The following is a 23,893-nucleotide window of genomic DNA, read 5'->3' on the forward strand; positions in this document are numbered from 1 at the left end:
CCCCACAAACCCATGCAGCAAAACCAAGGTATTGGGGAGAAGAAGTTACCTCAACATATTCAATTCTCCCCACTACAAGATCCTTGCTGGGTTGTGGATTGTGGAACATGATGCAGCCCCCAAACTGGTCACTCCCAATTTCTTCACCAAAACGTCCCTGGAAACAAGTCTGTGTGGCAAATTCACCTAGAGGCAAAGGAAATTGCAGCTGAAAAATTAAGATCTTTAATTGGAAACCTGTGCATGTTTATGTGCTAATTGCAGTTAGTTTCATTTGAACACCTTTTTCAATTCCAATTAACCCTTGGATAAGGTAACTCTTAAACAGGTCAGTACTTGTTACCCATTTCTATTTGCCCCTGATAAGGTGGTGGACAGCTGCCTTGAATGAATTGAAGAGAAGTACACAATGTTGTTAAGGGAGAGATCTCCAGGTTTTGATCCAGTCATTGTAAAGAAAGTGTGATGTAGTTCCATGTCAGGTAGTTGCATGTGGCAGCAGCACAGTCTGCAATGTCAGTGCTATGAGTTGGCCCAAAGCTGGTCATACGAGTTCTCCCTGTGATCCTCAGAGACATTCAGCAAAGGGCCCTGTCTCCAAGCATCATAGCTTTGGAACATTTTCAAATTAAAGCAAAATGCAGCTGATTCTGTTTTTATTCCAGACTTGCAGAAAGTGCTGGAGAAACTCAGCAGGTCTGGCAGCATCTATGGAGAGAAACAGGTTAACGTTTTGAGTCCAGTATAACTCTTTTTCAGAACGCAATGGCCTTTTAAAAGAGGAATGATGGGCTAACTACTGGTTCCGGAGGAATGTTGCTCAGTACTGAAGCTGGGATTTGTTTGCATTTCCCATCAAAAACCTTTCTCTCCAAAGAGATCAATGTTGCAAAGTTTTTAGCAAAATGCCCAATTGCTACAGCTCCATACGGGAACAAAACCTTCGTCAGAACAGGGGGCCACTGAACCTGAACGTTAACTCTGTTTTTCTCTCTCTACATATGCTACTTGTCCGGCTGCGTTTCTCTAGCCATTTCTGTTCTGTTGCTGATTTACAGCTTCTGCAGTTCTTTGTTTTATTTTACTATAAGGAAGTTTACAACAGGCAGCCCAAAAGGTCAAGGTGCAATAAAGAATAACCTGTAAGTAGCTCTATGGATTCCTAATAACTGAAAATGGATGGAGTCATGCGATTGTTGAAAATGGTGAAGGGGGATTATAGCTGCATTCACCACTTCCTCAGGAAGTTCATTCCAAACATGAACCACCCTTTGTGTAAAGGGGATACAGTCTGACCCAGATCAGATATACACCTGAGTAGGATGGTGACTGGGGAAATAGGTTGAGTCGTCGTCGGCTGTGAACAGGAGGAAGATAGGATGAAAGGATCTGGTCGAGGTGAGGATACAGGAGATGCAGATGTTTCTAATGGTCAAGCCACGCTTCATCACATTTGGCTTAAGAAGCTTTGTGTGAATTAATTTATAGTCCCTCCTGTCAATGTACATTAAAACAGCTTTATGAATTTGGATAACCAATGGCTAACGAACGGTTAACCTTACCTATGTCAAACCCCACAGGACATGCTTCGATTCGATCATTCCACTCAACTTGATTTGAGCCTCGAACAACAATATTACGGGTCAGTAAACCCACTTCTGCTCTGGCTTCAAACACAACGCCGTCAGGCAGGGGGATTGATACCCCCAGGTGCTGATACATGAGTGGCTCAGTTAGGTACAGGATCCGCCCATCATCTGAGACAGCCTCTATAATCCTAACCTCATTTTCTCTCTGGCTGTGTCTGCAAAGTTAAAAAAAAATTGTAAGACTGAAGAAGACTTGCGAGGCAATTTTTTTTACACAAAGGGTGGTTCAGTGTTTGGAATGAACTTCATGAAGTGTTGGATGTAACTGTAACTACAGCATTTAAAGGACATTTGGATGGATACATGAATAGGAAAGGTTTGGAGGGATATGCGCCAGGAATAAGCAGGTGGGACTGGTTTAGTTTGGGATTATGTTCGGCATGGACTGGTTGGACCGAAGGGTGTGATTCCATGCTGTATGACCCTATAAGAGCCCAAAGAGTTAGAGTGCCTAAGACAATGGACAGGAAAGGAATGGAATTAATTATATTTTCACTGTACCAGCATAAAATATGATGATATAAAAGATGTAATGTAAAGAAGAGTTTACATAGATTAAATAAAGCAAAAATGTTTTCAATTATTTTGACAAACAAAACAACAGATTTAATGTGACTGCAAAACAACATGGAGGCAACACGAAGAAACCTTTTCTATACACAAGGTGTTCTGGCCTGCAATATGCTACTTGAAAAATTCAATATGCAATAACTTTCAGAAGATCATTGAAGGTTCAGGAAGGAAAAATTGCTGGGATATGGAGTCAGAGAAGATTAACTGGATTGTCCTTAGAAAGATCTCATACAGGTTGAATGAGCCAAATGACCACCATCTATGATTATGATAATTTAACCTCATGTAACAAATTTGAATTTAATATAATTTAGGAACAGAAGCTGCTCTGTTGTCAGGATATGTTGAAAGTCTGAAAAAATGTATTTCTATACCACCTTTCACAACTTCAGGTCATCCAGGAACTAAATATACAAGGTTTACAGGACAAATAGGAAAAATGGTGGGGGATGGAGTAGCCTTACTGATTAGGAACAAGATTACTGCAGTGATGAGGGAGGATATAATAAGGGGAAAGTGTTCAGTGGAGACTGTGTGGGTGGCAGTAAGGAACAGTGTAAAAGATGGTGTGTACGGACCCTCAGGTGGCAGCTCTGAAGTGCTAGTTTGTAGAAATATCGAAATTGGACAAGTGGGTAACAAAGCCAGAGCAGTATTAATGAAGTGTACTGACTGTTACAATGCATGAAATATGGCAGCTAATTTGACCTCAGGAAGCTGGTACAAACTTCGATGAAGTAAGTGGATTATCTCATGACCCACTTGGGAAAGTGCATTTTCGAACCCCACTTCTCCCAGGTTGTCACAAAAGTTAAATATTTATCCAACTTACTCAAAGTTCACTATTTTCCGATCTGATGAACTCAGATAAACAGTTTTCTGTACTTAACAATAAACTTTTATTTATTATAAAGAAATCAGTTCTAACCGCAGCAAACAAAACCATAAATGGTCAACATGACTTGGAGGTGCTAGTGTTGGACTGGGGTGAACAGAGTTAAAAATTACACAACACCAGGTTATAGTCCAACAGGTTCATTTGGAAGCGCTAATTTTCGGAGCGCATGTCCTTCATCAGGGGGTCAACATATAAGTATATATGGGGAAACGTAGTTCAATAGCGTCAGTCCATAGGATGTGATAAGATGTTGTCTGTGATGTTTTCCAAGACCTTCTGTTCTCCAATCTCCTTGTTTCCAGATTCTTTTAATCCTTTGCTGAAGTCACAGGGTGGTTGCCATACTAATTGTACAGTCTTTCAGTCACTGGTTAGAAGCAACATCTTATAGCTAACAGTGGGACAGACTAGCTAGCTATTGTGCAGGTTTTGGTTATTTTATTGGACAGAGAGAGAGTGAGCGAGCGTGCAAGAGCAAGTGACAGCAAGAGTGTAGAGACAGAGATGTTTGGAAGTTTCTGCTTCTGTTATTTCACACACTCTCCATTCATCTGCTCAGGAACCATCAGAGATTTGTTATCATACTTATTTCTCCTGGCCTCCATTACTGCTCCTGATTGCTGATTTTTTTTAATAACCTGTTTCTGGGTGAAGCTTGCTCTGCCCACATCAATAGTATCATGGCATTTTAGAGACCTTCCCAAGTCACTCCTCCTAACTCCCATAAAGCGCTTGAAAAAAACAACAGTGTAAACATTACTCACAATGTGTTCCAGTGACTTGTTTTTAAAAGGTGCACTAACACCTTGCACGGTCTTTTGGTTAAAACAGTTCTTCTCCCATTTTAGTTTCCAAATCAAGGAAAGAAACATAAAAAGACATGGCCTTTATGATAATTTGTATTAGACGCTGGTTGAGAGATAAATGTTTGCCCAAGTTCCAGGGAGAACTCCTTTATATTTCTTTAAAGTAGGGCCCTGGCATTTCTTCTATCCACTTGACAAGGCAGAGGCAACCTTGAATTAAGAACTCATGATAAAGTTAGCACTTCTGATGGTGGAACATGCCCTAGACACTTGACTAATATGCCAGCCTAGATTTTAAGGTTAAGTTTTTCCTTTGGGGACCTATAAAACTCAGATTTAGAAGAAAGAGTATGACCCTCTGAAAAATGACAGACAAAAGTAAATTCATACAACTTAAACCCAGGTGTTCCAGAAATACCTGTCACCGGTTGATGCAATGACGATCTTATCCCCTGGTTTCCATGTCACAGCTTTTTGTAAAATGAGATTGGCGGAGCCTGCTTTGGCAGTCTGAGCTAAATGAGTCCAAACTACAGGAACAGGAAGGCCTAAGCAGGAGAGAATAACAGCTCCTTGTCAAAATAAAAATAAAATACAAATGCAACAAAGTTCCATTCTTTCTAATTATTTAATTGGAAGCTTGCAACATGCAGAAAGAAAGAGCAATTTGCATTTCTGTAGCATCTTTCTAAACTCAGGCTGCTCCAAATGCTTTATAGCCAATTAAGTACTTTTAGCTGCTTTTATAAATCAAGGAATGTGGCAACCAATTTGCACACAGCAAGATACCAGAAAAGAAATGTAATTTTGTTCAGATAATCTGTTTTTTTTTCAGTGGATGTAATCAAATTAACATTAAAAAAATAGAGCTGAAAATGTGTTGCTGGAAAAGCGTAGCAGGTCAGGCAGCAGTCAAGGAACGGAGAATCGACGTTTCGGGCATAAGCTCTTCATTTTCAGCTCTGATCTCCAGCATCTGCAGCCCTCACTTTCTCATAAAAAAAAAGAAGACAATTGGGCAGCACGATGACTTAGTGGGTAGCACTGCTGTCTCACAGCACTAGGGACCCGGGTCCGAGTTTGATTCCAGCCTCAGGTGACTATCTGTGTGGAGTTTGCTCATTCTCCCCAAGTCTGCGTGGGTTTCCTCTGCTCCGACAATCCAAATCCACAGATGTGCAGGTTAGGTGAACTGGCCATGCTAAATTGTCCATTGTGATCAGGTATGTGTAGGTTAGGTGCATTAGTTAGGGATAAATGTAGAGTAGTAGGTGAATAGGTCTGGGTGAGTTACTCTTTGGAGCGTCGGTGTGGACTTGTAGGGCTGAATGGCCTGTTACCTCGCTGTAGGGATTCTATGATGACTCAAACCTGCCTCCATTTCATGCCTTGGATGTGATGATCTTGATTTTGTCTTACTTTTTGTTTGGTATCTTCAAAATGGCACTGATTGCGTAGAACATTGTGTGCTACTGTTTTACTGTACCCATGTATTCTCAAATTAATACGTAAGATGAACTAATTGGTTTAATAAAATCTGAACTACCTTGAAATCTTATGTTCATTAATCTGCACATTCAAAGACTGATTGTCAAATGAATCTTCATTTATACTGAGACAGTAAGCTGCTTTGTAAGTTGTATATCTCATTGAAACATGAGTGATTGGCTGGGGTAGACGAACGTGGTACTTAATAAACACCACAGCTGAAGTTACACACTGTAATTGGAGACAAGCAATACAGCTCTTAATGAATCTTTTGTCTGAATATAAATCTTATATTGTGTTGATGAGAGCACAGACTACAAGTAGAATGAACAAACTGACCAAAGCACCATGGTACAAAGTGTTACTCAAATGGGGAGGAAAAATAGGAATATGATAGGAATAGGGGACAGCACAGTTAGAGGAAGAATACTGCTATCTACAGCAAAGCCAGAGTTCTGAAAGATGTGTTGCCTACCTGGTGCCAAAGTTCAGGATATCACTTTGTGCTAGAGAGCAACTTGGGATAGGAGCGTGGGTAAGAATCCAGTTATCAAGGTCCAGGTAGGAAGCAACAACATAGGTAGCATTGGGAAACAGATAATGAGGGATTAATTGCAATTAGGTGCTAAATTTAAAAAAGAAGCAGAATCACAAAGGTATTAACTCCAGATTCTTGCCTGAGTTACATGTAAATTGACTGCAGGTAAATAAGATTACAGAGGTAAATGTGTGACTAGATTAGTGTGAGAAAAATGGGCTCTGATTCATGCGGCACTGATACCAGTACTGGGGAAAGAAAGAACTGTTCTACTGGGGGCCAGGCTTCATTTGTAGCATGCTGGGACTAGTGCCCTGGTAAACTGTGTAAATAGGGGCTATTGATAGGGTCTTCAGGTAATTAATGGGATGGGGTGGGATGGGGTGGGATGGGGTGGGGTGGAACTGGAGAGGGAATTGGTTCATGATAAAGGTGTTGACAGCACAAGAAGAATGAAGTGAATATGACTTTAAAGCTATCACAGAGATGGGATTGCATGGTGACTAAGACCATTAACCCATATTCAAGTTTATTCAACATACTAGAAGAACTGGCAAAAAGGAAAAGGAGATGGGGTAGCTTTATTAATAAAATATACTATCAGTACAATAAAAGAAATAAAGCAAAGAACAGTGGGTGGTGGAAATCTGAAAACAAACAGAACTTGCTGGACATGGGCAGCCAGTAATTGAGAAGTCAAATGGAATTTTAACTTTTTTGAAATGGGTCAGGGTTTAAAAACAGGGAAGTCTTGTTAAAACTGTACAGGGTGTTAGTGAGGCTGCACCTTGGCTATGAAGGCAATTCAAAAGAGATTTAATGGAGCTGATGCCTGGGATGAAGGTCAGTTAAAAGAATGTGGGGTTATCTTATTGAAATACATAAGGCTCTGAGGGAACTCGACAAGTTAGATTTGAGAAGATGTTTCCATTAGTGCGGGAATCTCAAAGTAGGAGGCAAAGTTTCAGAAAAGGGTGAAATAAAGTCACCATTGTCTGAGAGGACCATAGGGCTTCTCGCATTAGAGAGAAACAATTGATGGTGGTTTAATCTGATGATCACCACACCTGAGGAGGTGTTTGGGGTGTTGGGGGGGGCGGGTGGTGGGGTGGTGTGTGGAAGAGGTTGAGAAGAAGATTTGTTCAGGGTAACTTCAGCCAATGAAGGAATAACAGCACACTCATTTAAAATTAGATGTGAAGGACTTTCTTCTCCTAGATGATAATGAATGTCTGGAATTCTGTACCCCAGAGAGTTGTGGAGGCTCGCCCACTGGAAATATTTCAAGAGGTGGTAGATAGATTTTTGAAGTAATTGGGGAGCTGAAGTCAATGAGGAGCTGGAATGAAAGAGAAGTTGAAGCCTGGGGAAGATCACCCATGACCTTGCTGAATAGTGGGGCAAGTTTGAAGGGCCAAATGGTCTAGTTATGCTTGTATTTATGTTCTTAAAAATGCTACATAAATGCAAATTTTTGTCTTTTTATAAGTGGCATTTACTCTGGAAACTTCAGCTTGCACTCAAAGACTTACCATGCAGGTCCAGGGTTCCCTCTCGAACAGCCAGTGTCTTGGCTCCATACAGGGGCAATTCCTTTGCCCGGAGGTGACCATGCAGTGTGATTATTGCCTTGTGCTTGAATGGGGCAGACTCTGTTCCAATCTGGGAAATGGTTGAAAGCTAGTTTAATCAGCAAGAACTTTCAATATCCTTTTCTATAAAAGCAAATTATAACCCTCAGTGTCCATCCTGTTATGAAACACCCAGAAAATGGGATTTGTTTCTTTTTCCTCTGTGCTGGAATTGCAAATGATCATTCCCAGCTTTTGATGGGGGGAGTGAAGGTGAGGGTTATTGTTGAGGGCTGTATGGGGCATTCATGGCTCTGAGTCTCAGAACGTTTAGCTTGTGATTGGAACAGACATAGAATCAGCAGTTGCTGCCTTTGATTCGTAGTCAAGTGGGGTCTGTGAATGTGGATCTGATCCTGGAAATGATGCACCTGAGATTCAGATCCTTAACATCCCTTTGTCTCTGGCCAGAAACATGCAGCAAAAACTTCAGTCACTTCCTTAACAAAAGTGCATCTGTATTGTACCCACATCAGATAGGTAGGGTTGAAATCTTCTGAACCTCTTACAATTGTGTGTATAGGTACAAAGTCAGGGGTAACTGACAATTGGGGAACATTAGCTAAGGGCTATGGCTTCTGGAGTCTGTTTGGAAGAAGGGAGCTGAAACTAAAGCATCAGCTGACCAAGAAGAGAGTCCAGACAAAACAGAGGCCAGAGAATGATGCATGTTTTCATCCCACTGTGTTCCTCTGCAGCTAATGTGGCAGAGAGTACCATTTCCAGAGTGGGACTCCTGAGCACGTGTTTAACCCCTATGGCACAAACCATCACCAGGTGAGATAGAAGGCTGACATGACTCTCATGCTGCATACAGCTCCTTCATCAATGAGGAATTGTAGAATCTACAACTCAAGAGCAGGCCATCAGTTCCTTCTCCACCCTCTTTCTTCATATCTTGTTGTTTCTCTTTTCCAATTACTTGTTCACATTTTCTTTAAATGATGTATGGTAAGTTTACCCAAAGCCACTGATTTATCTCCTCAATTATACCCAGAAACAATCTTCTAAAATTTGATCCATACAGTCTTAATGTGTTGTTACCTGGAACACTCCTCCATCTGTGATGAGAATGTTTTCTGCTTGAAGCTCAATGTCGGCTTCATCGAACACAAGGGTTCCACCTGTGGACAGACGGAATGTTGTTTGCTGTCTAACATTGACTGTGCTTACAGGAAATGCTGGAGAAATTCAACAGGTCTGGCAGTCTCTGTAGAGAGAGAAAGCTAAGGATTTGTGTTCAATCTGACTGTTCTGAGGAAGTGAAGAAATATAGAAATGTGAATATTTGGTTTGGGGTTGGAATAAAAATAGAAAAGTTTGGGACAGGGTAGAGGATCAGAAAAAATAAATGACAAGGCTGTCAAGGAACAAAAACGCAAGATTGGCTATGATCATATTGAATGAATAGCAAGCTCAAGGGGTTGAATTGCCCACCCCCGCTCCTGCGAGTTCTGATGTTCCTAAAGGTTAAAAGTGTCATTCCCTTTATCTTTTGTTCCATAACAGTTTGTCATTTTCAGAGCTATTGGGAAAAAGCAGTAGTGCAGCTGAAGTGGATTAGCTCTTAGACATAGCTGGCATACACATGATGGGCCAAATGACCTAGTTCAGTAATGCAATGATTCCAGAATGAAGGATATAAGGAAGAATATGCTTGAGCCATTTTCTTCAGATTTGACTGGATAAGGTCTCTAAGATCATTAAGGGTAAGCATCAAGATTTTCCGCATGTTGGGAAGACTAAACTGGGGTTCATCCAGAAAAAAGATAGTCATTCATAAATCCAAATGGGAATTCATGAAAAACTTATTTATCCAGAGAATGCTGAAAGTAAGGAACTGGTGATCATAGGATGTGGTGAAAATGAATAGTGTTGATACATTTTATATGTAGCCAGATAAACACAAGATTGAAATGAATGGAGAGTGGGAGGAGGTTTGTATGGAGCATAAAATCCTGCACAGAGTAGCTGAGCTCAATAGTCTGTTTCTGATCTGTCGTGTCAATGTAATTTCTAGCTCTGTGCTTTACATGGGAAACATCAGGTATACCAGGTTGTTCAGTGAGGTAAAGGAGGAAATAACAGGGCACATGTATAAAATGGTAAAAAAATGATGGGGTAGCCAGGAAGAAACATTTTCCCTTAGTAGAGGAATCAATGACTTGTGCACAGATTTAAGGTAATGGGTAGGAGGTTTTGAGGAGATGTGAAGAAGAGCATTTTCACCCAGAGGGTGGTAGGAATGTAGAACCTACTCCCTGTAAGAATGGTACAGGCTGAAAGCCTTAGAACATTTAAAAAGTATTTAGCTATGCATTTGCAATGTCAAGGTCGAGAGTGTAATGCTGGAAAAGCACAGCAGGTCAGGCAGCTTCAGAGGAACAGGAGAATCAACGATTCGGGCATACGCACTTCATCAGGAACTTTGTTGTAAGTCATATGCCCGAATCGTCGATTCTTCTGCTCCTCAGATGCTGCCTCTTTTCCAGCATCACACTCTCGACTCTGATCTCAACATCTGAAGTTCTCACTTTCTCTACTTGTGAAGTGTGGGTATACAAGGCCATGGGTCAAGTGCCAGAAAATGGGATTAGGTGGTTGTTTGTGATTGGTGTGGACACAATAGACTGAAGGACATTTATTGCTGCTGTAGATGTCTTTGACTCTATGATTAGCTTCCGCTCTGTACAGCACATATCATTGCAGCCATTCTTGGGGGTACAAATCCCCTCTCCAGTGTTATCACATCCTTCCTATAATACGGATTCCAGAACTGCATGCAGTTCTCCAGCTGTAGCCTAACAAATGTTTTATACATGTTCCTGCTCTAAAGCAAAGGACTAATGCTTTGTTTCATCACCACATGCTGCAGGTGCAGAGTGGAGAGTAAGGTTAGAGCCCTACCTTCTCTCACACACAGTTTCCTGTGACTAGTAACACAAGGCAAGCTTACAATCACACGTTTGAAGCCAGGATGAGCAGGAGCTCTCTGGCTCCATCCTCCACCTGCCTGTCAATCCTCTCTCTCCGATATCCTGTAGACAGCTGTTAATGAGGTACAGGTTCAACATTCACTCTCAAAAAAAGTTAAGCTGTCTGAGGTGACAACACAGATGCTGGCAATGTACATGAAAAATGTACATGGTTAAACCTCTAGCTCCAGAGATTTGTCAAAACATATTAATTAAAAGATCCACATGGACATTGGCTTCACTTCAAGGCTGAAAGCCTGCTTTAATGTCTTCTGCATTTCCCCTTATACACATCCCATACTTTATGTGGAGTCCTTCCTACATTTCCATTTGGTAGAATTCAGTACTAAACAGAAGATATTTAAGGGCTGTTATAAATAAAATCAACCGTTTCATTTATAACAGAACACTATATCTGTTTTTAACAACCAATCCCATGAGCCAATTATCTGCAGCTGTCTTCTGGATGGCTGTGGGTTCTTCGAGTTTGGACTGCTCATTACTCTTTCTATATAGGACCTTCACAAATGGAAGAGAATGGAGACTCCAATCCTATTGAAATAATGGGCCAAATGGCCTTTTTTTGTCGTGTAACCATTTCATTAACTCGAAGTGTAAAGGTAAGCCTAATGTGCTAATGCACGGTGTAGCACAGTCTTTCTCAATATCAGACCTTGCTCCCTGGGCCATGCAGTGATACTCTGATTCCTTAATGAGGTTTTAGTGTAATTACCTTGAATGACAAGCATCTTCAGGACAGGGGTACTTTGGTCCAGGAGTATAGTCTGCCCTCTGGTGATAACGACAAGTGAGCCTGCCTCAGGAGGTGTGTCACCTCCCCATGTGTAACGTGAGGACCAGACATCAATGTAGTTGAAATCTGCATTGTCCTGAAACAAAGAACATTCTGGTTGAATACAGACAGTTTTATTGACCTTTACTGTTTCCCAAAACTTAGATATATCTTTTTCAAGGTCACTTCAATCTGTCCATCTTTTTCAGACACAGGTTATGAATAGGGACTTTGCCTGTTCCTATAGGCATCTGACCCCTCATCTTGACAGGTTTACTCAAAATAAAATGTAATTGTCATATAAATAGAGGAATCTCTTTGTCCATCACTTTCATCCTTAGCATTGCCCATACATTTTCATAGGGACAGGGTTGCCAATTCTGTAGTCAAAAGAAATGTGAAAATAAACACTTGGCTCTTCCAGTTGTTCTGATTTCACTAGAGAATGGTAACTTTGTACACTTTTTCCTATACTCTTGTACTTAAGTACATGTGATAATAAAGCCTAATTCTAATTCTAATGTAAGCCATGCCAAGTCATTAAACCTCAATGTGGCGAGACTCCAGAACAATTCTGGACAGCTGGCATTTCAAATCCCAGTTTGGCGACAGACTCACCCTTTGCCAACAATTAATCCCAAGTTCAGAGTTGAGTCCAGAATTTAGAAAGGTATTACTTCCTTGTATCGAACTAATATCTCAACTTCCGATCCCCATCACTTTGACCCCACTAGTCCAGATCTCAAGCCTTGGGAACACACGTTCTCTTACCAGCTTGGCAATGCCATTTCCCCGTACGTTCACGATAACTTTAGTTTGTTGAGATGGAAAATGTGCGCTGGTAACACACACAATGTTGGTTTCATTCACAGACTGTATCTCACAGGGAGTTTCAGCTATGATGACATTGTTCTCACTTATGTCTGAACTGAGAGGATAAACAGGAAATTGTTAAAGAATTGAATCTTCTGGCAAGTGACATTCATCCTTTCTATATCAGAGTTACACTGACATTAGGTATTTGACATTGTATACAGATAACATACATTAAAACAGCTTTCCCAATTTTACTAATTTTGTTTTCATTCATGTAGTTTGAATGCATGCATTTTAAGATTTATTCAAGATCGTTCCAGTGCAAATGGATTTTTTAAACCATCTGTCTTGATTACAACAACAAAAAAAGGACTAGTGGAATTAGGAATTCCACAGATATTACATCAATATGAAATAGCTTTGCTTTGGGTCCAAACCACCTGTGCAAGCATAGGAACAGTGGAATTGTCAGAGAAAAATAGACCAGGTTTATCTTGGATGTAGGTTTGTTCGCTGAGCTGGAAGGTTCATTTTCGGACGTTTCGTCACCATACTAGATAACATCTTCAGGGAGCCTCCGGATGAAGCACTGCTGGTGTTTCCTGCTTTCTATTTATGTGTTGGGTTTCTTTGGGTTGGTGATGCCATTTCCTGTGGTGACATCATTTCCTATGGTGATGTCTTTCCTATTCTTTTTCTCAGGGGGTGGTAAATGGGATCCAAGTAAATATGTTTATTGATAGAGTTTTGGTTGCAATGCCATGCTTCTAGGAATTCTCGTGTATGTCTCTGTAGCTACCAGGATAAATGAACATCAACTAGCCACAAAATGACATGACCCTCTCTTACTAGTATCCTTACATACAGAAAAGGACACCACTTTGACTGGGACAACACATCCATCCTAGGTCAAGCCAAGCAGGGACATGCATGAGAATTCTTAGAAGCATGGCATTCCAACCGGAAAATGAACCTTCCAGCTCAGCTAGCATACCTACATCCAGAACGGCAACCTGAGCTACAAATCTTCTCAAAACTCGCTTGGTTTATCTTCTCCCAACCAGGTAATGATAAGTAATTAATCTCCATTAATGAGTTTATGACACATCCAGATATGAGGTGAGGAAATCTCCAGTTTTGGGAACTATACGTCCAAAATCACAGAATTGCCAGACCTAAGCTATAATCACGGTATGTCATGTCTCAAATAATGTACATTGTGTACAGAGAAAACTTTTCCACACTTAATTTTATTGCCTTTGTTCATTAACAGAATGGGAGGGTCACCCAGAAAGGCCAACGTTTGTAGTCCTTGAGTAGAATGGATTTTTTATGTCATTCGAAGATTGCAACATTACTGAGAGTCTGGAGTCACATGTTGGCCACTGCAGGTAAGGACAGCAGGTTTCCCTCCATAAAGAATATTAGTGGAACCTTGGATTTTACTACAAACACTGATTGTGATCATGGTCATAACTGCAGCTACCATGCAGATTTATCAATTAAATTTAAATTAAAACATTTGCTGTGGTGAGATTTGAATCTCTTCCCAGATCCACTTGGATTATTAGTCTAGTGACATTACCACTATACCACCATCTCCTACTTTGTAACCTACTACTGAATTCTCACTGACATCTTAAATTAAACCTGTAGGTGGAAGATAGTTGTTCGCTTGTTTGGAGAGTGACATGCCTGGCCGTATAACTCTGATCTGTGGTCTTACATCATTCTACATTGGGAACTTGAAGGAGATGTAATGCTATATCTGAGTAATTAGTCTGACAATACACACACTGTAGTAACAAGTAGCAAGTTAGAAATGTCTCATAGTAAGGAATCAATGAGTTTTGGGAGGTGTGCTTGAGACATGCTGACCCTCAAGTTAAACTCACCACCACTCGTCTCTGTCTAATGAGAGAGCAGCCGTCTGATCCTCTGGGACTATCGTGACTTTACTCAAAACTACACCATGGTGCTATCACTTCTGCAAGGCCTGTTCTGTCAATGGGACAGAACATTTGCAGGTATAGGGATGTCTGCAGCATTATTTGTCAGGTGACAATTTATTGAGTATGACTATATCAAGCTTTTGTTGTGGAACAGCTCTCCCTATTTTTGCACATCCTCATATTTTTGAGAAGGAGGACTTTGCAGAGGCTGTGTTTGCTGTTTTTGTTTCCTGTGCCTACATCATTGTTGGATGGTCTTTCACTCCCTTAACTCGGGTTTTGTGGCAGTTTGATTGAACTGAGGGAAGTTAAGCTGTGGGCCTGGAATCACAGATCAGACCAAGTAAGTTAGCAGAAGTGTTTTTGTGATAGATGACAATGCTCATCATTTGGTTAGCTTTTAATTCCAGATATTGATTGAATATAAATGTCATTACCTGTAATGGTGGGTTCTGAACCCATGTGCCTGGGTGTCAGCCTGGGGTTATGGATTACCAGTCCACTGACATTACCCCTGCACTTTCACTCCATGCTTATGAGCATTTAATATAAAAATCTGTTTTAGTAATAATTGGTAGTAGAAGTTACTGCGAGTGTGATGAAGATCTTCACTCACCTGAAACCTGACCCTGTAATGGTCAGCTTGGTGCCTCCCCCAGTTCCTCCTCTCCTGGGGTTAATGGTTGTAATTACGGGGGTCAAAGCTGATAGGTAGGTGAAGCCATTGGACACTTTGCTTGAATCATTACCGTTTACAACAACCACGTCACACGCCAGCTCAGGGTCAGTACCTGCGCAAGGAAGTGTTAAAAATGGATAAATTCACAAGTTTCCAAGGCAGCAACTGATGGTAACTCTTAAGACACATTTTCTTTTAAAAATGTATTTGGCTGATCTCCACAATACGATTGGAGGTTTGTTTGGATATTTGGGACCAGGATTTGAAACAGTGAGATTCAAAGTCCCAGAATATGCTCCCATTGTGAGGTTTAGTTTAAGGAAATGCCAACAAATTAAATTCATTCAACCATAAGAGGGATGGAAATCAAGGGACTGAATGTTCTCACATTCTTAACAGCTGTGTGGGGATGAAGCTTGTTCCTCATGGAATACTGGCACATAAAGGAAGAACCTGCACTGATGCAGCACTTTTCATGATCTCAGGGTGCCCCAAAATGTTCCGCAGCCAGTCACGTAGCTTGACATGTTGTAATGTTGGAAATGTAACAGTCAATTTACACACAGTGAACTCTCACAAATCACAAGCTGATAATGAACAGAAAATGTGCTGCTGTAGTGTTGAGTGAGGGAGATATCCCCTGCTGTTTTTAAAATCCGCCCTACTACCCCTTAAGAACTTTGTGTTCCTGTAATTCTGGCCACTTGCATATTTTTTATTTTAAAAAGCCGTTATTAAGAGGAGTCATACTGAACTCAAAAAATTAATCCTTTCTTTCTCCACAGATGCTGCCAGACTTACTGAGCTTCTCCAACATTCCGTGTTTGTTTCAGATTTCCAGCAGTTGCAATATTTTGCTTTGATCTCATCTTCATATCTCCTCCCAAACCAGGGTTGCTATCATCGAGATCATTCTCTGACCATCAGCCACAAGCAATGAGGGGAAAATCATTCAAAATATTGGGCTGAACCTGATCATTTTGTGACAAACTGTGAGTTGCATCAAATTTGGTGAGATGATTCATGCTGTAAGGCCCAATAGATTCTTTTGCCGTATCCCACCAAACCCACCACATTAATTGACATTTGAGCCCTCGCTGTGGGAACCACAACTGATTTCCATCATATCTACCACGTCATTCTTGAAGCAACTCATCATGCACAGAGACCCCAGAATTCATTGGCATCTCTAGCTTTAGCACCATATTTAAAATCCTATTTTTTTGGAACCCACACAAGAAATGGCAGTCCAGAGTTGCTCTGCACAGTTCCTGGCATTTCCTCCAGACGTAGCAGTCAGGAGGAAATTGGAGTCCAGCATTGTAGTCACCTGGAGGTCCTATTGGATAGGCTGGTGCAAATGCAGAATTTCCTCTTTCCCAGTACCAACAATGCAGGTTATTACACCAGATTACGCTAGCCCAAGGCTTCCACCCAGGTTAATGCAGTCTCAGGCATCTAGAGGAGTGCCCAGTACTGTAGGAAGAAGATCAACATCCTGCTCCACTCTGCCAACGTGTCACCATTTCTTTCTGCCACATCACACTACTCTATCTCCTCTACTGGACTCACCTCTCACCAAGCCTCATGTTCTACCATCCTCACTATTGCCTATAACATTTCATCTTCACCCACCCCAATCTGAAGCACCACTCACCCTGTGAGTCCTCAGCAATGTCTACTCACTCATTTGTGACACCACCCCTTCTGCACCAACAATAGATGCATCTCTCCTTTCATCTTCCAAAATATTTGCCCTTTCTCTATTTCTAAGAGCGAAACAGCCCAAAAAGACGGAAAGCTCAAGACAGGTGGCGTGCTGTCTGTTTTTCGGATCGTTACCCATTATCAGCAGAGGTTCTTCACTCTGACTGCCCTGAGCAGTGCCTGGTCTCGTACTTGAGGCTGCCCTTACTGTGCCAGGAAACACTGAGCAAAGGCTGCCTCACCCCGATGACTGAACTGATGCCCACAGACGACTGTGACAAGCTTCCTGGCTTTATCGGTCTTTGTTAAATGGCATGGCAAGATAGTAGTAAAATGAACCTGGTATTCCCAGCTGAGGGGGCAAAACACAAAAAGGGAAGGTGAGGTACTGCACGGCAGGGATGCTGACAGTATCCAGGTAGAGTGAGCACTATGACAGCAGCAAAGAGCCCAGAAATGCAGTCTGGTCCAGTCCACAAGCTGACGTTTTCCACCTGAGCACAAAGTTCTTGCTGTAGCATTATCATGTTAGTTACTGATGCAGCCCCAGGTGCAGTTTTGAAGTACAGAAACATCCCTATGAATAGGTTAGAAACATGAATGACAGTTCACAGAGGCTGGATGTCAATGTCTGTGGATGTGGGGTTTGTATTGCTGGTACCCAAGGAACCTGACCAAGGCCAGAATGCGCCCTGTCCAACACACAGGTCTTTTAAAACAAGCGAGTTGAACCCACCAAGTACCTGCTCTAGCTTCTATGTTGTGTTTTCCTGATGGCTAATTTGTATGATGAGTTTGGTAAGTTTGCAATCCATAGAGAGTTGGCTGTTAACAAGCTATTTAACATACAATAATGAGCATCAGTGGGGAACTCACTGCTGTTGAGAGAGAATCTTGACATGCTGATTGAGAAAAGAGTACAAAACGCATCTGGTTGATCTTGATGTTGAAATGGCCCTTGCTAAATGACTCACCTAATTCTACCACTCATTTCATCATAGATCACAGAACCTGTTAAGATTCCGCCCACGTCTTGTTTTTGTTTTCCTTTTCTTATTCTTTTATTTATTATTTCTAAAAAATATGGAAAAAATGAAGTTGAAAGACCTCCAATCATTTGGAAACTGCTCTTCAATAGCCAATTGAATGTCAGAGGTCAGGTTGCTCAGAAGATGGCCAAGTACAACAATCAATAGCGAGAGTGTTGGGGTGAAGAACTGGAAGTGGGACGTAATGTGATGAAGTCTCCACCTGTATGACCAATCATAGTTGGTCACCCTAGCACGGAGACTGTTATAGCACCAAAAGGGGTTGAAGAAGCTGGGCAACCTATCTCCAGTGATGAAGTCTGTTTTTCATTACCTGTCTCCTCACTTCAATAACCCAAATACAATTATTGACTAATGCTTACCATTATGCAGTGGCACCTGACAGTACAGAGTTTTGGAAGTGGAGGCTGATGGCATCTTTTTGCATTCACCATCACAAACAAACACTTTGGATTTTTGTTGGTCAAATCCAATGCCTCTTATTGTTAGCAATGTGCCACCACCAAAGCTTCCTGTATATGAGGAAGAAAAAAATCAAAACCTAATTAATACTGATAAGTTTGCAAATATAACGTGTTTATAACGTCCTAGATCCTGGCAGTCTTTTATTGTTATTTGAATTAATACAAATAAAGACTGTGATTTAATGTAGGTTATAGATGTTGCTTATAAATGGTGGATTCTGTTCTGAAGTCTGGACGCATGTAAATTCCTGTAGAATTTGAGCCTGTTCTTACACATGGGTCATTAGTATCTGGACATCTCTTCCAAAGTGTGCAGTGGAAGCTGGGCCATTGAAGATATAAGACTGGGATAGATGGATCTTTGATCAAGAAGACTGTTAGAAGTTATGGATTACAGGCAGGAAACTGGAGTTAAGACCACAATCAGATCAGACGTGGCTGAGTAAAACTGAAGGGCTGAATGGCCTGCTTCTGTTACCGTTTCTCATGTCATTTAATTAGCTTATAGGAAAAAGCAGAACAAGGGACTTCTCTCCATGGAACAGGGCCATCAAGATGAAACATGGCAAGCTGTCTCAAGCGAGATCAGCAAAACTAACAGATTAAGGACCAAAACAACACTCTTGTAGATCTGTTTCTCTCACAGTTGATTTACACATTGATTCATTAAAATACTTCATTAGTGTTGGCAAAGCCAGCATTTATAACTAATTCCTAAATTTCTCTTAGGGGTGGAGGTACAACTGAGTGATATATGAGAACAAATCTGAGCAGTTTGAAGTCAACCACATTAATGTGAAACATGAGTCAAGACATGTAGGTCCAGACTGGATGAGGAGGACAGATTTTCTTTCCTTAATTACATTGAACAATCAGATCGAATTGTATTCCAACCCAACAGCTGTAAGATCACATTCACTGATACAGCTTTATCAGAATAAATATGTTGACTATCTTCCATGGGTTATTAACCTTGGAACAAAACAACAGTACTACTGCACCCTTCCACAATGAACCATTTCAATCCAATTGTCTTCTTGTTTCCATAAAGGTACCAAAGAAATGTGAAGAGAATTCTAACTCCGTACTTACCTTCAGTTGGAAAGATACTGTTTATATTGAGTTCGTATTGAAAGGACAGATCAGACAATGCGTATCCCCATCTCTCGTGTTTCAGAAAAATAGGGAATGTGCCACCAACATGATGTCCCACAATGCACTGAACGCAACTGTCATTCATCATGGTCACTTTACACAAGACATTGTCTATTGAGACAGTGATGTCAGAGGCAGAAGATCCAAATCGAGACCCAACGATGGTGATTGTTGATTCACTTACACCTAAAAACAGTAGGGAAAGAATTCTGAGAATCTTTAGTGTTGACGTATTTCAGGGGATGTATATGAGCAAGAAAATAGTGGAATGAAATGCTAATGGGATGAAATGGAACTGGTTATAAGGAGCTTGTGTAGAATCTATTGATCCATTGGGCTGGATAGCTAATTTCAGTGTTACAAATTCTATTTACTTTTTTTGCCATCCCTAGGGTCCTTCAAGATATTTGCACTCCTTCAAATCCAGCCTCTTGCACAGGCAATTACTTGGTAACTTAAATATTGTTAAAACAGACACAAAATTGAAGCATTTTGCCAGGTACTCATTAGGACTGACAAGAAACCAAATTTAGAAAGGAATATCCATTTATACACAACAGGATGCTGATTGATTGGATCATCACTGGAGTTACAACAGGGTATGTTAACTGTCAATCTTAACTGATTTAACTAGGGCCAGATAGGTAGACTTTGGTTGGTCAGGCCATTGCCTTGGGGAATGTAGCAGGAGCAGGTCATCTCCATAACCTTTTCCACAATATTAAAGTTGCAACGTATGAACAAATCCTTTGCCTACAAAAATAGGGTCTTGTGTTTGAATATACATAGCTTCCAGCACACACTAATGAATCACATATGATCCAGACTTCATAATTTGGTTTCCAGTCTAATCTTTAGCATAATCAGGACTACTTGAGTAATGAGTAATATGGTATAAGTTTCATTGACAATGTGATACCAAGGATGTAGATTGAACAACTCATGAGCTCTCAGATTATATCAAACAACTTGACCCTTTGACTGTGTTAAAGGGAGTGTCCATACTAAACAGAATCATGGTATCATAACAATATAGAAGAGGCCCTTCAGCCCACTGAGTCTGTACCACCAAAAATATATCTACACTCATCCCACTTTCCAGCCCATAGTCTTGAATCTTATGACACTTCAAGTGTTCATACAAGTATTTTTAAAAGGCTGTGAGGTGTCCTGCCCTCAAATACCCTCCCAAACAATGCATTCTGCACTGTGAGTGAAAAAATATTTCCTCAAATCCCCTTAACACCTCCTGTCTGTTGCTGTAAAATTATGCCTTCTTGTTATTAGCCCATTGACTAAAGGGAACAATTGCTTTCTACTCACTCTGACCATGTTCCTGATAATCTTATACACCTTAATTACGTCCCCTATCAACCTTTGCTTCTCAAAAGGCAACAATCCAAGCTTGTCCAGTCTTTCTTCATAGCTAAAGTGCTCCATTCCAGTCATCCTGATGAATCTTCATTGTGTCTCTTGCAGTGTAATCACATCCTTCCTATATATGGTGACCAGGATGAGCAATGGTACTCCATGGCCTAAACAAAGTTACACGCAGCTTCAACATAACTTCCATGTTTTTATAAAGCATGGCTCAACTGACAACAGCAAGTGTCCCACATGACATCTTAACTATACTATTAACTTTGTTAATACTATTAACAATATTATTACAATTGTCCCACCACCTTCAGGGAACTTTGGACAAGCATCCCAGGAACTCTCTGTTCCTCTGAGTTTTGTAATTTCTTGCCATTTATTGAGTACACTCTTGTCTTGTTCCTTTTCCAAAGTGCACCACCTCACATTTATCAGGGTTAGAATCCTCTGCCAATGATCTGACTTTTCTATTTATAACCTCCTATAATCTAGCACCTTCCACCTTACTGTCAACCACCTGATCAATTTTTACGTCAAATTGATGTATTATCTCCCCCCACACTCTCAGCTACATCATTCATGGATATCACAAAGAATAGTGGACCCAGCGATGACCCCTGTGCTAAGCCACTGCACACAGGGCTTCAGTTACACAAGCAGACTCTGACTTCCACTTTCTCTTTCCTGTAACTAAGTCAATTTGAATCTAACGTGCCGAGTTACCCTTCGTCTTGTGAGCTTTTACATTCTTTCTCAGTTTTCCATATGGGATCTTGTCACAGGCCTTGCTGAAATTGAGATAAATTACATCAAATGTCCTACGCTCATCCAAACACTTGGTCACTCCTTAAAAAAAATTCCACCAGATTTGGAGTCATGACCTCCCTCTGACAAGGACATGGTGTATCACGTGTTAAAGTGAACGTTGGTGTTAAAAGAGAATGTTATTATTAATGAAAGACTTCCTGTTCAAGTGTGCATTAATGTTAGACTGAGTGCTAATTGTAGAGTAAATGTGGTATTAAAACCAGGGTCCAAGTTCAGGGGAGGTCCGTGTTAAAGATAGTGTTCGTGGTAAAGTGAGGAATTGGATCTTTGTCCTCATCATCCATAGCTCACCTACACCATGTGTGCAAAAGTGTATGTTGCCATCGCGACTGAGAGTTGCTGTTATCTCGCTTGGCCACCAGTTGGTTTAGTCAGCTATGGCTAGTGTCGATCAAATTGGTGTAAACAGCATGGGCCTAAATCTATTCTGACTGGGATGGATTTGAGACCTGGCTCCTTGCTCCCCCACCACCCCCATCCCAGTATGGTACTGTGTTGGGCGAGCCTACAGGGATGTGAAGTCGAAGAATTAAAGACCATCTTAGCATTTTGTGTTGAAGGAGAGTTCATGTCAGTGGAAATGTTTGTATTAGAGGGAGAGTTCATGAGAGAGCGAGTGTTAGTGTGAGAATGTGTGTTCAGGTTACAGGGAGAGCTTGCGTTAGTGTGTATGTGCTAATGTTAGATTTGTGTTGGTGGAAGAAGGAGTGTTTATACTAGAAGGACTATTTGTATTAGGAGTGCTTGTTTTAGAGGGAGTGTAAGGACAAACCCCCCATTTTGGGGTTAAGGTTGTACTTCAGAAACGTATCAGGAGATCAAATTCTGACAACTTCTTACCTGTTACTGGAGACACAGTTAGAATTTCTGGAGTCTCTGTTTGGTTGTAGGTAAAGTTAAGGACAGGATACATTGTAGAACGAACAATAATCTTTACATCGACAGTGCCTGGGGGACCAGCGGGAGTGATGCACTTAACTTCACCTGGATTGACCGAAAGAAGGTGGCATGGAGATCTGTGAACCATCACAATGGTTTCATCCTGGATAAAACCATTTCCTGTTATTAACAATGTGGTACCACCATGGATACCTCCTGATGCTGGAGAGAGGGAAGCTCTGGCAGCACTGGTGATGGAAATCCCTCTTAGTGACAGACCTTTACTTAATGTTAAAACCCTGAGTGTGTGTTTGCCAACAGGCACGGGGCCTACTGTGCAGTTCATGCTGATGTCTGAAACATCATTTGGAACAAAACTGGCATTTCCTATATGGACGAAAGCCTCATCCACACTGTTCCCAAATCCACTGCCACTTATAGTAAGCTCTGTGTAAACTGTAGTCAGGATTGGAGAAGACACATTCAGTATGATTGGTGCTGCACTCTCTGTGTAGGAATAGTCACAGGTGCCACTACACACCGCTGGGATGCCATGGACAGAAAGTGCCACAATCCCAGTAGAGGCAATAGAAGCTGAAGAGTCACAGATGACATGTGTGCAGTTTGCAGAAACCAGCGTGCAAAGCACATTGGCTAACTGGACCCTGACAGCGCTCAGGTCAGCTCCAAATCCTGACCCAGTGATGGTTACTCTGGTCTTTCCCATTGTGGACCCAACACTGGGGCTAACATCATCAATGTGAGGAAGCAGCATAAAACGACGACTCAATTCATTGGTTACTGTATTGATAGCTGTGCCGAGGTTATGGACTGTCACGGACACTAGAGCTGCAATGCCAACATCCATCGCTCCCTCAGGATCTATCTGACATAGAAGTTCATTCTCCGTGCTACTTTCAATGACACATGGATGTATTCCAACTCTCACCTGAAACAGAACAACACATCAGAATGAGAATGTCTGCTGGCCAGCAATCAACTGATTTTATACCTGTAGACATGACACAATACTAGCTACTTGTAATCAGCAATGCTGGTAGTTCAGAGTGGAGAAACAATTTAAAAAGTAGCAGAGACAGAGGGGAAAAGATACCAACTGAAGATAAATATGAAGCATGAAGATTTTTCAATAGCAAAACATGATGACAGGACTGAGAACCATTAATGGTACAAACACTTGCATTTGTACAGCACTTCTGATGTAGAAGAGCATCACACAGCTGGAACTGAGGAAGCACAACATTCAGAAGGTCCTCTGCAAAAAAAAGTCCCAAATAAAAGTAAAGATGAATGTGAAGAAAGTTGATATCACGCTAAATACATTCAAATGCAAAATAAATTTCAAGGACATTTATACCAGGCACAAGGAAGGAAAATTGTGAGGCAGTGGCACTACTGATTTAGTCAATAGGTGTGGAGGTCCTTGTGTGTGAGATTGGGTAGTACAATGTTCAAAAGAATACAGGCGACTGCAGACCTATTTGTGTTATGGCAATTCAATGTTAAACAGTGCAAATTGATTATTAATACTAGCCCAAGGGTTTATAGACCTGGCATGAAATATGATGAGGATGATGTTTCATAATCCCCTCAACTTTTTCAAGGAAGTAACAAA

At 41.1% G+C, this 23,893-nt stretch overlaps 1 protein-coding gene across 1 annotated transcript in view; it reads right to left on the reverse strand.

Moving 5' to 3' along the window:
- LOC122549504 (fibrocystin-L) overlaps positions 1-23,893 on the reverse strand; it is a gene marked incomplete at its 5' end in the record, with an annotated part of 252,804 nt that overhangs the window by 116,506 nt on the left and 112,405 nt on the right. The window contains 11 exons of the mRNA XM_087985858.1: positions 50-186; positions 1,563-1,804; positions 4,345-4,474; positions 7,485-7,614; positions 8,628-8,707; positions 11,292-11,448; positions 12,123-12,279; positions 14,736-14,910; positions 17,917-18,066; positions 19,111-19,359; positions 22,219-23,206. Coding sequence (XP_087841984.1) covers positions 50-186; positions 1,563-1,804; positions 4,345-4,474; positions 7,485-7,614; positions 8,628-8,707; positions 11,292-11,448; positions 12,123-12,279; positions 14,736-14,910; positions 17,917-18,066; positions 19,111-19,359; positions 22,219-23,206 — 2,595 coding nt within the window. The remainder of the gene's footprint in view (positions 1-49; positions 187-1,562; positions 1,805-4,344; positions 4,475-7,484; positions 7,615-8,627; positions 8,708-11,291; positions 11,449-12,122; positions 12,280-14,735; positions 14,911-17,916; positions 18,067-19,110; positions 19,360-22,218; positions 23,207-23,893) is intronic.

The sequence above is a fragment of the Chiloscyllium plagiosum genome, unplaced genomic scaffold (assembly GCF_037043375.1).
Source record: "Chiloscyllium plagiosum isolate Xiang-an unplaced genomic scaffold, Cpla_swu_hap1 HiC_scaffold_4, whole genome shotgun sequence".
Taxonomy (NCBI): Eukaryota; Metazoa; Chordata; class Chondrichthyes; order Orectolobiformes; family Hemiscylliidae; genus Chiloscyllium; species Chiloscyllium plagiosum.